The following is a 16,036-nucleotide window of genomic DNA, read 5'->3' as shown; positions in this document are numbered from 1 at the left end:
GGAATAGGATTGTCCCTTAACATCCTGTGATTCTGTATACATACATCAAACAGCAAATGTTCAAGGCTAGTGGTTGCTTTTAACATCAAGTAAATAAGCATGTCCTTGTCATAATCGGTACAGAGTATATCTGACTGAATGTTCATTGGTATAAGACAGAATTAAATTTTACTCCTGTGTGTTTGTTAGAAATCTTTCAAAAAGTTATAGTTGTGATTGGAGCAGAAGTGATTTTTTTTGTTTTTAAAGAGAAATGTCTTAAACTCAGAAAGCAAAGTGTGCTGCTTATATACCAGCCCACGGCACTTCAAATACTGTACTCTCTGGATGGTTTACAGTTTAATTATGCAGGTACACATTTCTTCACCCCACCAGTGAGCTGGGTACTCAGTTTAGCAACCTCAGAAAGATGGAAGTCTGAGTCAACCTTTTGCTGGGTACCTGAGCAGAGTCTTGACTGCAGTACTGCAGTTTAACCACTGTGCCACAAGGCTCCTCCAATAGAAATTATTGTAATGAGGGAAGAAATAGAAGCTGGCTACATTGGATGCATTTTATTGTTCACAAATGGTATTTTTTACTTTAGTAGTGAGATCTTATTGAGAAAAACCTGTCCCTCTCTCCCAATGCAAGAGACAGAGATTCAACAAATGCTTTCAGAGGGTATTATTTACAAAAGCCCCAATTCTCCATTCCTGAGAAATTTAGTTATGCAATAGAAGAAAAGACGTGTTTCTTTCTTCTACTCTGGCTCAAGCTTAGTCAGACTGACATTCACACCTTGGAATCGTTTGAACAATCAGAACAACAGCTTTATTAGAAACAGGAGGATAAAAATGGAGGTCCTTCTGGATCCTAGGGATGGTCTTTCTTGGTAATGGATTCATTTCTATGTCTGGCACTCCATCTAGAGCAACTCTAGACACCAAATACTTCTGTCAGTTTGGACAGGCTGCTGGCTTATTTATTTGATCCAGTACCAACGTACGCATTTGCGTGGCTGATTTCTTGTCTCTTCTGAGGCAGCAAAACAAAGTTACAATGTCTTTACGGAATTTAGAGCTCATGCCAATATAGATGAATGGATTGTAAAAGCTGGCAGATTTGGCAAAAAGGCTGGCAAGGACACTGGTGAGTGCAGACACCTGAAATCCACATGCTGACCACATGGAGATGACCGCATAAGGAGACCAGGCCAAGAGAAAGGCAGAACAAATTACAAATGACACCTAGAGGAACAGAAAAGAAGCTAAAGGCAGCAAATCTGCAAATACCACATTTCACTTCATTTAATATGGCAATTCTGGAATTACTGTAGCTTTTGGAAGAAAACTTTCATTGTGTAACTACAGAAATGCCTACTCTTTCGAGAAAGGGAAAGCTTTTCAAAACATCCCTATGCATTAATTACACAAATGAAAGACAGATTTGTTCTCCTTCTCTGTTAAAAAAATAACAGTGTGAAAAATAAGATGGAAATTATTCTGACTTTGGTTTGTTTTTATGTCCTTCTGGTTATCAGTCTGCTATTCAATAAGAGGGCAACAAAGCCCACATTCCATGGATTTATTTTTGTTTTCCTTCCCACTAGATGGCCAAATCTCTCTTTACTTGGTCTTGGTTTTATGAAACATGGATAATTAAGAGTTATTTATCTGCAACCTCTGTATTCAAGTCTCCTTCAAGAACATGGCTGGAAACTTCCACACTGAGGGAGGCTGGAAAGACATCCGCCAGAAATCAATCCTTCTTGGTTACGGCACCAGCCCTTTGAAATGGGTTGAGTTGTGCCTGGCCTACTCTGTCTTAGTTTTTGAGAGGCTGCTTAAAATCGTGCTTTTTAAAGAGGTTTCCAGTGGCATCCAAATGAATTTGCCAGATTTGTGCTGCCCATCTGACTACTGCTTGATGCTCTTGATGTGTTTGTTTCATGTTTATCGATTTATTGTTTTTCTATTTTTTATTTCTTTATTGTTTATTTCTATGATTATGTATTTTATTTGCCTTGCCTGTATGTTAACCACCTAGAGTAGTGCCTTGTATTAATCAGGTGGCATAAAGGTTGAACCAACCAACCAATCAACTTATGTCTGAGCATCTTCAAAATGGACATGGGGATGGAGTTTGTTTATAAAGAGGAACTAAGCAATATTGATTTTTAGTATCTCAGCCTTCAAATGAAATGTAACATTGCACTTTATTTTGGAGCAATATTTCCCCTGCCACTTGGTTTTTGGCAGTCTCTCAGAACTGAATTGAATTAAACCTTCTTCATGGTGTCAAATGTTTTAAGTTAAATTAGGGTCTTTAAAACATGAATGAAATATTTAGTAACTTGCTTGATCAAATAATAAACAAATACTTGTTTCTGATCAGTGGCAAAAACCTAATAATCTTTGCCATTCTGTTTCTAGTTTACATTGGTTTATACTGAGGTTGTTGAATTGAAAATAGCATAAAAATATATCGGGAGACCAGTTTCAGCAGAAAGTACTAATCCCCAAAAATGCTATTGTATAACACATAGCTTGATCGTCACCTGGGTGATATTTCTTTCCATGATTTGTTGCCTTTGGCTGATTTCCCCACCTCTTGTGATTTTATGAGTGGATCTCACTGTTTTTACTATAGATCCATAACAGAATATCATGATAGTGACTGGAAGAAAGAAGCCACATATAAACACGCCAATTACATAGGACTTAAAAGTGGTACAAAATGTTGCCTTGAGCCAATCAATTTCACATGTTCCATATCTGCGATCTGGAAAAAACAAAGACATGCCACACTGTATTAATTTCACCATTACTCACAAAATGTTAGATAGAAATTCACTGCATTCCTTCACCTTGTTGCTCCATTAAATTAACTTGCAATAAAACTAGGCATTTAGTTTACATCTCTGTGTCCAATGCAAACGATTCTTTGGTGGCCTAATCAGCTCAGAACAAAACAGCATTAAACTATAAGAAATAGAAGATTGCTGCCCCAAGACATGGTGAATATCAGTTATACACAGATATAATTGCACTTAATAATGAGCTTAAAGACCACCAGTAGTGAATAGTTAGTTGGACTGTGTTACTTGGCCTGCGGTGTAGATGTTTGTATTTTTAGTGGGGGACTTTTAATGGGTGGAGAGTGTTGGGGGATTTTTTTTTAGTGGGTGGGAGTGTTTGGGCAATTTTATGTGTGTTCATGTGTCTGGTCTCTGGATGTCTGTGAATTTCATTGTATGGGTATACAGTACTGTGTATATACTTACAATGACAATAAATAAAATAAAATAAAATATATTCCAGACATGACTGATACACATGACTCTGCAAGCCCTTCATGTCTTTGTATATTTTGTCCAGATGTTATTCCTGAACAGGACCATGACTTTCTGACATTGCCATCTCAGTGGTGACACTTTTAAAAAAAAATCATATTATTTTGCTTGTATATGGACTTGCCCGTCGTTATTCACTGTCCCTAATGCTTCCCTAGCGCTAGGAAGTACTTGCTAGCACATGTTGTCACAATAATTGCTGATATTTCTGTATTGGATTTTTTAATCAAATCAGTGTGGAAGGTTGGATTAAACTGTGTCCCATGACAGACAATATTACAGGTTAGATGTTCACCCTTCAGGAAAGAATATTTGTGTGCGTGTGCGTGTGTGTGTACATTTTTAATCTGCTATGCATTACTTTCATTATGAGCTGTCTAGTTCTAACACTAAGGATGTAATTTGTATTTTCATTTAGGTAATGTGCAATTTCTTTAAAAAGTTGGCCATGAAAGATAGTACAAAGAACCCCACAGATAGCATTGAAAGACCGCCTCTCCTATTATAGTTCTTCTGGCAAACACTCACCTGTGTAACTACCCCAACCAAAGAGTGGTGCAATGGACCAAAAAAGAGCTGCTGCCCATACCGTAAGTGTCGATAGTGCAATGTTTTTCCTGTTAACCTTGTGAGCTGAAAGCAAAACATATAAAACATTTTCTCCCTTAGCCAGCTATTTTGGTCTGAAGAATACAAGGCAGTGTTAACACTCAGGAGCAGCACTCTGTAGGGAACTACATTATTGTTAAGTGGTACACTTGTGCTTGTAGCTTTATCATCACTGGATGAGTGTCACCAGCCTCAAATTCAAGACAAGGCAATTTGTACTGTTGACTTTCCTCTCTATTACACAGGTCTAGTTAACTGTCTATAATAACATGTAGTATATAGTATACAGCACTATTGCGTTATGCAAGCACTCCTGAGGGATAATCCCATATAGTACGAAATCTGTCTTTATCTCACAAAATCCAAAGAAACAAAACAAAACAAAAGACAGAAAAAGACAAAAACATGTGGCACCTTAAGGACCAACTATTATATTTTAATGTGAGCTGTTTTCATATGTATGACAAAGTGGACGTGTCCATGAAAGCTCACATTGGTGATTAACACATGGTGATAAAGTAGCCTCTATAAACCTGGGGAAAAGTCTGCTTGTTCAAAAGGAAAAAAATCCATAATTTCTGGGGCAGAACTGTTATAGGAAATACCATGTCCCTCTAAGGAGGACAGTAATTGAATGTGTTTCTACAGTAAGCTCTTCTACTTCCAGTTTTCCACAATCAGAGTCTAGGTCACTAGAAATTTGTGCATTTTTATACCAAATTACTGCTAACCATTTAAAAACCTCCAGATTTAAAATTACTTATTTTTACTGTACGATTAAGGTAGCCAGTAGAATCACATTCCTTAACTTTCAAGTAGACAAAAATGTCAGCATGCAAGCAAAAACAAAACACAAAAACATACAACACTGCAACATTTCACAATGAAACCTACCTTGATGAGGCAGACTTCCTTTAATATATCTGATGACACTGATGGCAGTCAGAGTATTAATGCTGACCAGACCAAAAAGAAGAATTAAAAATCCACTCACCTGACAAAAGAGGGAGGGAATCAACAAAATATAGAATTAATTAAAATAATATTTATTTGCTATCTTTCTCTCCTTTTCAAGTTCCACATGTTGGCCAAAATTCTATTCCTGATTCATGCTTGCACAAGGGAAATCATTTAAGTCTTAGTGACACATTGCTGCTCATTAAAGAGGTGCTGGTTGCATTCCTGGCCATCCACCCACAACTGCAACAAGTGTCTTATGAATGGGCAGCAATTTATCACCAAGATAGATGTGATTTCTCAAGCATGAATTGACAATTGGATTCAGGCCACTATATAGCAGTGGTGGGGAAGCCGTGGCCTTCCACATACCAGACTCTAGCTCCAAATATCTCTAGCCAACAAGGCTAATCAACATTTAGGAGAACACCACAGGTTTGCCATTCCACTACACATCATATTAACAAAATAGTTTAATGGGCAGGCATCCAAACGTCACTAGATGAAATAGGTAAATGTACCTTATCCCCATTCTTGTAACTTTGGATGGCAGGGTGCATACTGTGCGACTCACAGAACACACGCACACACATATATATAGCATGCAAGGGGGCTTTTTCAGTTACAGAAGCATATATATACTGTATATATTTTAAATAAGAAAAATATTTTGGGGAAGTGGAGTTGTCTTTCAGCCCTCCAAACCTCTGGAGACTGCTTATCCTGAGGTGTGCCACAGACCAAGGCTTCTGAGCTTAGAAGGTTTTCAACAGAACAAAAACACTAATTCACCAGCCTTAAGAGAAATTAATTCACAATTGTGTGTGAAAACCTATTTCAGTGTCACTGCTGTTCAAACCGATACATTTAGAGCAAATGCAATGGAACAGTTGTGGCAATAGAATTATCTGTTAAGTTTATTAGTTAAAACAATAAGCCCTGCTTATGACTGCAAGATAATTGAATGGGCATATGAATGGTAAAGGTGATGCTGCTGCAGTGTGTGCCCAACAAATGTATTTATTGTGAATGTGCTAAAGGCTACTTTTCACACATGTTTGGTTGTCTTCAACACATTTGATTAGGCTTTCAGTTAAATGAGTTGATGACTTTTGCTGTTAGCACAACAAAAAGCTGAAAGACTATATATTTGCATTAATGAATAAGTTGAAAGACTACATACTTGCTCTTAGGTGCACTTGTGTGACAGTGACCCATGTTGTTCCCTCAAAAGGTAGTATTCAGTGTTCTCTATTTTAGCCAAACAGAAGTGTTTCAAAGCCTGGTTTCAGGACAGAATTAACTTACATTTTTACTTATTGGGATAGAAAAGTGCTCAATGCTTCCCATGACGTACAGTGGTGCCCCGCATAGCGACGATAATCCGTTCTGCATAAATCGTCGCTATCCGGAAACGTCGCTATATGGAAATAAAAACCCCATAGGAACGCATTAAACTCCGTTTAATGCGTTCCTATGGGGGATAAACTCACCGGTAAGCGGGAATCCTCCATAGGGCTGCCATTTTTGCCGCCTCGGTAAGAGAGGAATCGGCGCAAAAACGCTGCGGGCGGCCATTTTGTTGATCCAGCGGCCACTTTGGAACCGCTGATCAGCTGTTTTAAAACATCGCAATGCGAAGATCGGTAAGCGAAACGCTTACCAATCATCGCAATGCGATGTTTTACCTATTTAAAACATCGCAATGCGATCGCAAAAACGATTGTAAAATCTGCATCGCTATGCGGATTTGTCGTTAAACGGGGCACTCGTTATGCGAGGCACCACTGTACCTTGTTGAGCTGCAATCATACAGGACAGAGATAATTGGTGCCATCTGGCATTTTCATCATGTGATTGCATAGGCTCCACCAACTCAGCTACAATTTTGGACATGAGCTACTTTATTTTTTAATTTGTTATTTAAAATATCTTACTCCACTTTTCTCCTTAAAAAGGACCCAACGTGGCTTACATCATTTAAAAGACAATAACCTGAAACTGATGCTGGCACTGTTTAAGAAGACAGAATTCTTTCTAGGCGTACAGATTTTCTAATCTGTGTGTTATGCATCCCTGGCCTTTTATGCTAATGCTACATTTTGAAAAAAACACAAGAAGAGATTTTGAGAAGCTCAGAAAAACCGCATTACCTGGCATGTCCAAATAGAAGTTACAAGAAAGTCATCATCTCTAAAAACATGAAATATCTCCAGAATGCCCCTTGAATAGCCAAAAATTGAGATGCTTGCATCTGAGATGGCAAGATTGAAGGTAAGGAAGTCATGAGCATCCAGGGAATGTCTTCTGTTGTACAGGATGAAGACGACTGCGCCGTTGCCAAGCCAAGAAAGCCAACCTATACGCAGTGGCAAAGATACATGTCAAAAAACATTCAAGGAACCATCTGAAACTTAATTGAATGTTGTCATTTTCTACCTAGGATCTCACTTTTTCCTTCAGTGATGAAATAAAGTTATCAACTTGTACTCAGCTCCCAGTTCCTTTTCTGTGTTCTTCAGTCTTCATCTTGCCCCAAATGGTTACAGTGCTATTCTGATCTAACTTTTCTACGTGCCTCTTTGACTATATTACTTCTCAACTCCCTTCCTGCTGTTATGCTTTCTTCCCCATATTATTAAATTGTCCTATTTCCTTGGTTGTTTTCATTCTGTGTCCAAGTGTATCACTTTTCCTTGTTTTGAAAAATATAACCTTCCTTAACCTCTCCCCACCCAAGTGTCACCAGCCAATCTTGCATCTTCTTTGGCTTCCACATCTAAAGAATATGTTGGTCGTTCTTCCTTGACACACACTTTTTATTTCTCTTACTCTTCATATGGCTCACAACCCTCTCCTGCTTCTATGACTCTCTTCCTGTTGAAGAGGAAAGATAAAGCAATCCCATGTAGGATTGTTTGACATTTCCATAAAAGAAGTATCAGGCTTTTCATGTTCTCTCCAAGTCTCTCGATATTATGCTATTTGAATTTTCTTTTGCATGGGACATTCTAGTCCTGTTTGCTGATGACTGTATATTTGTCTTGTAGAGCAGCCATTTTCAATGTGGGCCACATGACCCCCTGGAGGGCCTTGGAGCATTTGAAGGGGAGGCCACAGACTGGAAAAAAATTAACATACCACCTTATCGTGTTTATTATGCAACTTATACAATCCTGAGTCGGCCTATATTTCTTTCATATTGTATTCATGGCTGGGGTCAAAAATGGTTGAAAATGGCTGTGTATACACAGATATTGATATAGGCCATTGCATTTGTTGTCACCTTCACAGTCGTAAACAATACCCACACATTTCACTTATTTAACCATGGATAGCTTTTCACTCATTTAAACACACAAAACAGAACAAAATTAGGCGGAACCAAAACATGTCGCAACAATCTACAGAACAAATCTATTTTTGAAATTGGGTACTTTTTGTTCCAGCCAGTGTAATGTATTGGAAGAAAAAAGATCCAGCGCTGGTTCTTGGCACACTATGATGCAGCAAAGCAAAAGTGATACAACACAGTTATCAGTATGCTGGTCCAACATGCAATCAGAATTTCTTCCAGGGGGTGGGGGGAATTCATTGGAGCCAGGAAATACTCCATGGTGCAACAAATGTATATTTTCCTTTATTTGACCTTATTTAATTTTTATTTCACCTTGTGTTTTCTGGCCCAAGGTGTTTGAGTGGAATACTAATGATTCTGCAGACATAAAGACTCCTGTGGACATTTTTGTACTGCATGTAGTACAAAGGAATTCTCATTGGAGTCAGAAAATAAGTATGTTTGTGTGTGCGTGTGTTTTAGCCCAGTGCATGAAGTTCGAAGAATATATTAGTTGTGGGAAATAGCCTGTTTTTATCCCATAGACCTCATTGCGATCTATGTTGCACTTTCCCTAGGAAGCATTAGTGACAGCTCAGTAAGTGTTGCAGGCTTCATGGTTCAAGGAGGACATTACTAAGGGAGCCTTACAACTTGCTCCTTGGACTGTTTTCCTTCTCCTGATGAGACATTTACTGCCTCCTTGATAAGCCTGACATTTCCATCCTATCATTGACCAAGAAAACTTCTGGATAGCTCAATGGTTAAAGTCTCTGGCTGTGTTTTCTTGAGAAGGGCTGGTCTCGATACATAGGGTCTCTTCCAGCTCTGCAATTCAAAGGTTAAAGCCCACAGACGGTAGGTAGTCTGTCCCTACATTGATTTTATTTTCTAAAATAAAACAGCTGGTTGCTTCCCAGATTATAAAATACTTAGTGTTTAGCCAGGATGGGCAACTCTAGCCCTCCAGATGTTGTTGGACTGTAGCTCCCAAGACTGCTTACCATTGGCTATGCCAGATAGTGCTATTGGGAGCAATCATTCATCATCCTGAGGGGCTATAACTGGCTTCTGGTTTAAATCATCAAGGCACTTTCCTTGCATTTCTACTTATGTGTGCAAAGTTTACAAATAGTGCTCAAGACAACCTGAGCATTTGCTAAGCTACTTAAGGGACAGAATCCAGCTGAAAAATTATACCAGTGTAACTCTATTGGGACAAATGTCAACAAATCAATGCAAGCCTTTGCTGTTGCACAGCGAGCTGAGCAGCTGGTATGCAACAGCAAATGCCAATATCAACTTCTTCACATGTGGCCATCCACAGCTGAGATTTACACCAACAAGAGTTAAGCCAACGAGTGTAACTAACATTATCCCCTGGCCAACATGTTATATAGTTGGAAATGTGATTTTAAAATGTTATTTCTATAGTAATAATTTGAAAAGTGAATGAAGTTTTCAGAAGTCGGAAAGATAAAGGCTTTCTGGAATTTATATCGGGCAACTCCTATTCTGAACTTGCATGAATTAGGCAGTTTTCTGGCCTTTAATCTCAGCTCTACTGTAAACAGCATGAAAAGCAGATGTCTATATTTAACTAAGGAATAAATATATCTTCATCAGAGAAGTGATGTTAGTACGATTATGTTGTAGTATATCTGAACACCAATCTTAGCTGAATGTTATATTAGAAACACAGGAGGAAGCAGGAGCAGTAGCAACCGCTTCATACTTATGGTGAACCTCCTACTGGTTTCTGGGTATAAGGTACTCAGAAATGGTTTACCAGTCTTTTCTTCTGGTGGTGCTTTCACACCATGCCCAATGCTGCATATGTGATAGGGCACATAACTCGCATCAGCAACACACTACCTGGGGAATCTTGACTAGCGCCTCTTCTTCCATTTCTGCTTCCGCTGCCAGGGACTCCCAACTCACTGAGCTACACCAGCTCAGATGGCACATACATAGGCTTTGAGCTCAGGCTCAACTTCGCTTTAGAGATTAAATGACGGAGGGTCCTTCTCAAAATGTCTGCTACCTAAATGCCACCAAAGAAGGCTTTCACAAAAAGCGTGCTGCTGTTGGCTCCTGCATTGAGCTTTTCTTCCCAAGTCTCTAGTTTTCTTTTCATGCTAGCTACAGAGAAAAGAAAGTTAAGTCTCTTCCTCCACAACCAGCCCAGAAATGTAAAAGGCTAGAAGAAGGTGGAGAGTGGGAGACTGTTCTACATCTTCACAACTGTCCAATTGGTAAAAAGACCCTAAAAAAAAAAATCCATACCAGCTTGTTATTTCTCTGCTTGATGCAAGGAAGGGGCTTTCCACCTGATCCATGGCTAACATAAAAAAGTAGGTTTCTAACCTCTTTAGGCTATTTGCCCCTCCTGCAAACCTAGTTTCTGAAAGATGGATAATATTGTTGTGTAATCCCTGGCATCTCTAGATGAATGGTTCTGTGAAAAGTGATATATATGAAAAGCTTGTCCTTGAGATGCTTAAAGAGGAAGGAAGGGTCCTCACTGAGCACTACAGCACCAGCTTCATTACAGGAGATTGGAATCCTTAGGTTAAAAAGTGTGTTTAGTCTGGTGATGTACAAGACCTTTGCCTGAGGGCTTGAGGGGACTTCCAGAGTAGTCAATATGGACAAATCCTCTCACTGCTAACAAGGCAGTTTTTTGCACCAGACACTTCCGAATCAAATTTAGACATTACAATTTCTTTTCAAATTTTGAAGGCAAGCAGGGTCAAGCCTGATTGGTTCTTACATGGGGCACTGCCAGGGAATAACTTTGGACAGCCACTGCCAGTCAGGTTGGGCTAGAGAACCAGCGGTCAGAGAGTTCCCTGTGTTGATTTGGGGTCTCTCTCTCTCTCTGTGTATGTGTATCCAGATCTAATTGCCATACAATCCTCCCCACCAGGCTAACTCTTCCTGATACCATGCAAGCTCCTCTATATAACTCTGAGAAAGGAATAAAAGCATTATCACATCCGTTCCTCCTGGAAAACCTTATCAAAATCCCACACAACATAAACCTCTTGCAAACTATTACTAAATGGTCTTCCTTACACTTTTCAGTCCCATAACCAAAGATGCAAATTAGCTAGAATAACCAATGAAGGCATCTAAATATTAATTTCTATTACTCTGTATAAAAAGCAGTATCAGAATAAAATCGCTACCCAGAGAAGCACATTTCAGATTTTCTAAGAATTTTTTAAAAATTGAATCTTATCTTTTTAGAATATAAATAAAAACCAGCATTAGGAATCAGCTATCTACTTACCTAAAGTAATCAAATATATACCAATTACAGTTTTCCAGTCTTCTGAGATGCCCATATCAGAGCTATTGCGCTGCAATATGCTGGAGCTGTCCATCAGCACTGTGCACTTTCTGCAATTTTCAGATGGTGCACCAGCACACCAAACAATGGTCAAATGAGGTCTCCACAACAGTGCAAATGTTATCCCAATTACAACATAGGAACTGCCTGCAGGGATGAACAATGCAATGGCACCTACTGAGCTCCCAGTAACTCTTCTATGTCAATTAGTGTAATTAGCAGCAACATAAATGCTGGAGGTATTAGGTGTTTTCAGGTCTTGCACTCACAACCATGCCTGTGACCCAGATTTGTTTTGCAAGCAAAGCAGAACAAGGTGATTAAGCACAAATGAACTAGCCATTTCAAAAGGATCTTACATTTGCCCCTAGTCTCAGTTGTACTTAAAACTTGCATAATCATAGGCCTGGAAGAGACAAGGGTAATCTAAAGTCTAGTGCAATCTCTGTCTCCAATTTATGTTAATTACACACACTCTGACATACATTAGAGCAATGCAAATTCCCCACATTATAATTAGCTGGTATCCTGTATGGTGTAGTGGACATTGATAGATTAGGAGTATGAAGAGTTGGGTTCTAATCCCCACTTGGTCATGGAAAATCACCAGGCGGTTGTGAAACTGATAAAACCATTGTAGCCCTAGGGAGCCTCAGACCATTAAACAGGGGAATAAGAAGCTTTAATTAATTTAAATAAAATTTTACTAGTGCCAGCTAGTGTAAATTTACACCAACTGGATTTTGCCCAGTTTCATTAGAAAAATGCAAATTCCCTAACCAATAAAAAGAAAAAAGTTGCCAACACCAAAAACTTATGTTGAGATAAAATGGAGAGTTCTAATTTTCTTTGAACAAGCTGAAGTAGAAATATCAGTATTAATTATTTATCAGAGGAAATAGCCTAGCAGTGAATGATCACTTGAATGTAACAATCAAATACACAGAAATACCACAGCAGGCAGTTAATCCAAATGTTGCTTTATTTGAAGTGTTTTATTCTGTATGTATTATGCATAGTGTGTGTGTGTGTGTACAGAAGAACATCCCTCCATAAAAATTAGCAAATTAATGAATCATTTGAAGTTTTAATGTTATGCAGAGGTTAATATGTTAACTGCTGCCATGGTCTTTTCTTCACATTTTGCCAGAAATTCCAGATACCGATCTTTTCCTGTCCTATTTCTGCCCAAGTTGAGAAAGCTAAAATATAAAGAAGAAAAAAAGAGTTTAACCATTATCTTCCAATTTATAAAGGAAACTTTATCATGTGTCAATAATAGGTTATTAATGTATTAATAACCTCAAAGAAAGAAAGAAGTAATTTCATATGCATGGCAATTTATTTTCCTCATATAGTATGAAATGGAATCATCTTTTGACTGATGGCATGATCCTTCCTCATGGGAACACAGAGACTGAGTACAAAGGGAGGTACTTCCACTGGATTTAGATGTACTCTGTTTCTCCTTCTCTCCTCAGTGTGAGTGTCGCGACTGCCACCTCCTCCTACGTCACCACAAGAGATGACAGGCCACGATCCTTCACACACACACACAGTACTTCTTCGCTGCCACCAACCACACATAAACCTGACACTTCAGACTTATTGTGGATTTAAAATGAAAAGGATGATTTATTGATTACAAAAATAAAAAGGAAATCACTAGGCAAATGAATCACATATAAAACTATATTTCTCAGACCTTAACCTTGCACAGTTCTTAGTTTACTTGACACACAGTTACTTAATCACCTAACCTATATCTAACCCTGTCACTCTCCAATTCCCCAACAACAACAACCACACCCTCAACAACCTTTCCCTCCTTGTACACCCCCCTTATATACACAAGCTCCACCCCTATAAGACCCACCTCCTGCCTTGCCATAGGCCAGGAAACTCCAGCCTTAGCCAAGACAGGCAGGTGACGTCATGGCACACGTCACATACCTTCCCCCTTTAATAAGTTGTTTTGTGGGGGAAAGCTAAGGTGCTTTTTCCCCAAAACAACTGCAACAAACACAAAGCATTACATTTATTACACAATTTAACACAACTACAAATATACTTACACTTCCTCTACACAGGTAAATAAAAACATGCAATGTAAACATTTATCACAACACAATACATAACTTTCAAAACACTTTACATTGCCATATACTATACACAGAGTCCATAAGTCCTTTAGATGTCGTCTTCTGGTCTTCTGGATAAGGCGTCAGCCACACAGTTTATAGTCCCTCTGACCACCTTAACCTCGAAATCATAGTCCTGCAAAAGAAGCGCCCACCTCATCAGTTTACTGTTCTGTGATTTCATAGTCCGCAACCACGATAGAGGTGAGTGATCAGTGCACAAGGTAAAATGTCGACCCCAGATGTAAGCCTTCAGCTTCCGGATCGCAAAGATGATCGCCAAACATTCTTTCTCGATGGTAGAAAGATTCTTCTCCCTGGGAAGCAACTTCTTGCTCAGGTACGCCACTGGATGTTGGTCTCCGCTGTCATCCTGTTGGCACAGTACCGCTCCCACACCGGCATTAGACGCATCTGTGTAGATGATGAACTCTCTGTTGAAGTCAGGAGCATGCAGCACTGGATGGTTGGTTAGAGCATCTTTCAGCCGTCCAAACGCCATCTCGCACTCTTCCGACCAGGAAACGCTGTTGCTGCTCTGCTTCTTTGTCAGGTCTGATAAAGGTGCAGCAATCTCACTGAAACCGGGTATAAACCTTCTGTAATACCCTGCCAGACCTAGAAAGGACCTCACTTTCTTTTTAGTGGTAGGTCTGGGCCACTTCAGGATTGCTTCTACCTTGGCCTCTAAAGGTTTGATTAGGCCTCCTCCCACTATGTGACCTAGGTACTTCATCTCCGAGTTACCTAGCTGACACTTACTAGCTTTAACAGTTAAGCCAGCATCTTTCAATCTTTGTAGCACTAACTCTAGATGATGTAGGTGATCTTGCCAGGTGTTGCTAAAGACCCCTATGTCATCGATATAAGCTACTGTGAAGTCACTAAGCCCTTTCAGAGTATGGTCCATGAGCCTTTGAAACGTTGCTGGTGAGTTTCTCAGGCCAAAACTGAGGACCCGGAACTCAAACAGGCCAAATGGACTACCAAATGCGCTTTTCTCTTGGGCCTTAGGTTCACTTCTTCCTTCAATCATCTTACTTATGTCATCAAGCCTAGGCCTAGGATAAGCATCAGGTTTGGTTACTGAAGATAGCTTGCTGTAGTACACACTGAACCTGACACTGCCATCCGGCTTGTCTATTAAAATTACAAGGGCTAACCAAGCGCTAGATGAGTGTACAATAATTTGATCGTTTAGCAGCACTTCGTCTAGCTCTTTGCGAATATTGTCACAGTAATAACCTCTTACTCTATATGGTGTTACAGACTGAGAAGCATTCCCTGTGTCAGTCCTGGGTAGCATTCCCTTGTCAACACCAGGTTTGTTTGAGAACACTTCTTGAGGTTTTGTAACCAGCGCTCCACAACTATTCTGCTGTTCTCTGGATAGAGCAGGGCTGATCTGCACTTCTTGTGGATTGAACTTCTGTGGGCCCCTCCCTTCCCCGAAGGGCAACCCATGTTCCTCCTTATCAGCCTCTTTTATTGCAAACTGCACATGGATGGTCTCTCTGTAATAAGGCTTCAGGGCATTTATGTGAATGACCCCCCTGCCTAACCTTTTCATAAGTTTGAATATATGAGAGGTTCCTAAGTCTGTGATTGTCTCAGAAGGAAAACCCATCCTACTCCTGTAATTCACTAAGGCTTCTGCCACAATCTGGGTCTCTATAGTACGTAATGGGATCGCTTCTGGATATCTCGTGGCATGGTCTACTATAGTTAAAATAAATCTGTTCCCCCTCTTAGTGGCATTGGGCAATGGACCTATGATGCCCACCCCTAGACGTGTAAAAGGAGTTGAAATCACTGGTAATGGGCATAGCTTTGCTCTGGTTTTATCACAATTAGAGCCCTGTCTCTGACAAATATGGCATCTTTGACAGAAACTCTTAATATGTTTACCCATATCAGGCCAGTAAAAGTTTTGGGCTATTCTTTGATTGGTCTTGTTGATCCCCATATGAGCTGAGAAAATGTCTGCATGTCCCTTTTCCAGAATCATAGGGCGATATTTCTCAGGCACCACCAACTGTCTCTTAACTTCAGGCCCCCCTGTTGAAATATTATTCAGTTTTTCCCTATAAAGTAAATCACCCTTAATAATAAAACGTTCAGGGCACTCAGGTGATAAATCTTTATCAGTCACCTTTGCAAAACAATCTTTTAAGGTGGGATCTGCTGTTTGTTCCTTGACAAAGAGGCTTTTCTGAGGTATTTCAACTGAGAATGCCTCAGGTTGTGGTACAAATTTCTCTGGCTCTTGAGAGTCATTCCCACTACTGGCTTCACTTTGTACT

General features: G+C 39.6%; 2 protein-coding genes across 2 annotated transcripts in view; both read right to left on the bottom strand.

Moving 5' to 3' along the window:
• Positions 1 to 539: 539 nt before the first annotated feature.
• On the bottom strand, positions 540 to 11,734 carry LOC110076375 (rhodopsin, GQ-coupled). The gene is made up of 6 exons (XM_072991008.2): positions 11,533 to 11,734; positions 7,054 to 7,259; positions 4,838 to 4,937; positions 3,863 to 3,967; positions 2,540 to 2,763; positions 540 to 1,229 (listed from the first exon to the last, which is right to left on the bottom strand). The coding sequence occupies exons 1-6, from the start codon at positions 11,624 to 11,626 to the stop codon at positions 939 to 941; spliced, it is 1,020 nt and encodes a 339-aa protein (XP_072847109.2). The 5' UTR covers positions 11,627 to 11,734; the 3' UTR covers positions 540 to 938.
• An 822-nt stretch (positions 11,735 to 12,556) lies between these two features.
• The window catches only part of SCFD1 (sec1 family domain containing 1), a 73,780-nt gene continuing 70,300 nt past the window's right edge, over positions 12,557 to 16,036 (bottom strand). Inside the window, exon 25 of the mRNA XM_072986323.2 lies at positions 12,557 to 12,794. Within this exon, the coding sequence (XP_072842424.2) occupies positions 12,771 to 12,794 (24 nt within the window). The 3' untranslated portion in view covers positions 12,557 to 12,770. The remainder of the gene's footprint in view (positions 12,795 to 16,036) is intronic.

The sequence above is a fragment of the Pogona vitticeps genome, chromosome 1 (genome assembly GCF_051106095.1).
Source record: "Pogona vitticeps strain Pit_001003342236 chromosome 1, PviZW2.1, whole genome shotgun sequence".
Classification (NCBI taxonomy): domain Eukaryota; kingdom Metazoa; phylum Chordata; class Lepidosauria; order Squamata; family Agamidae; genus Pogona; species Pogona vitticeps.
This window is presented reverse-complemented; position numbering and strand designations above follow the sequence as displayed.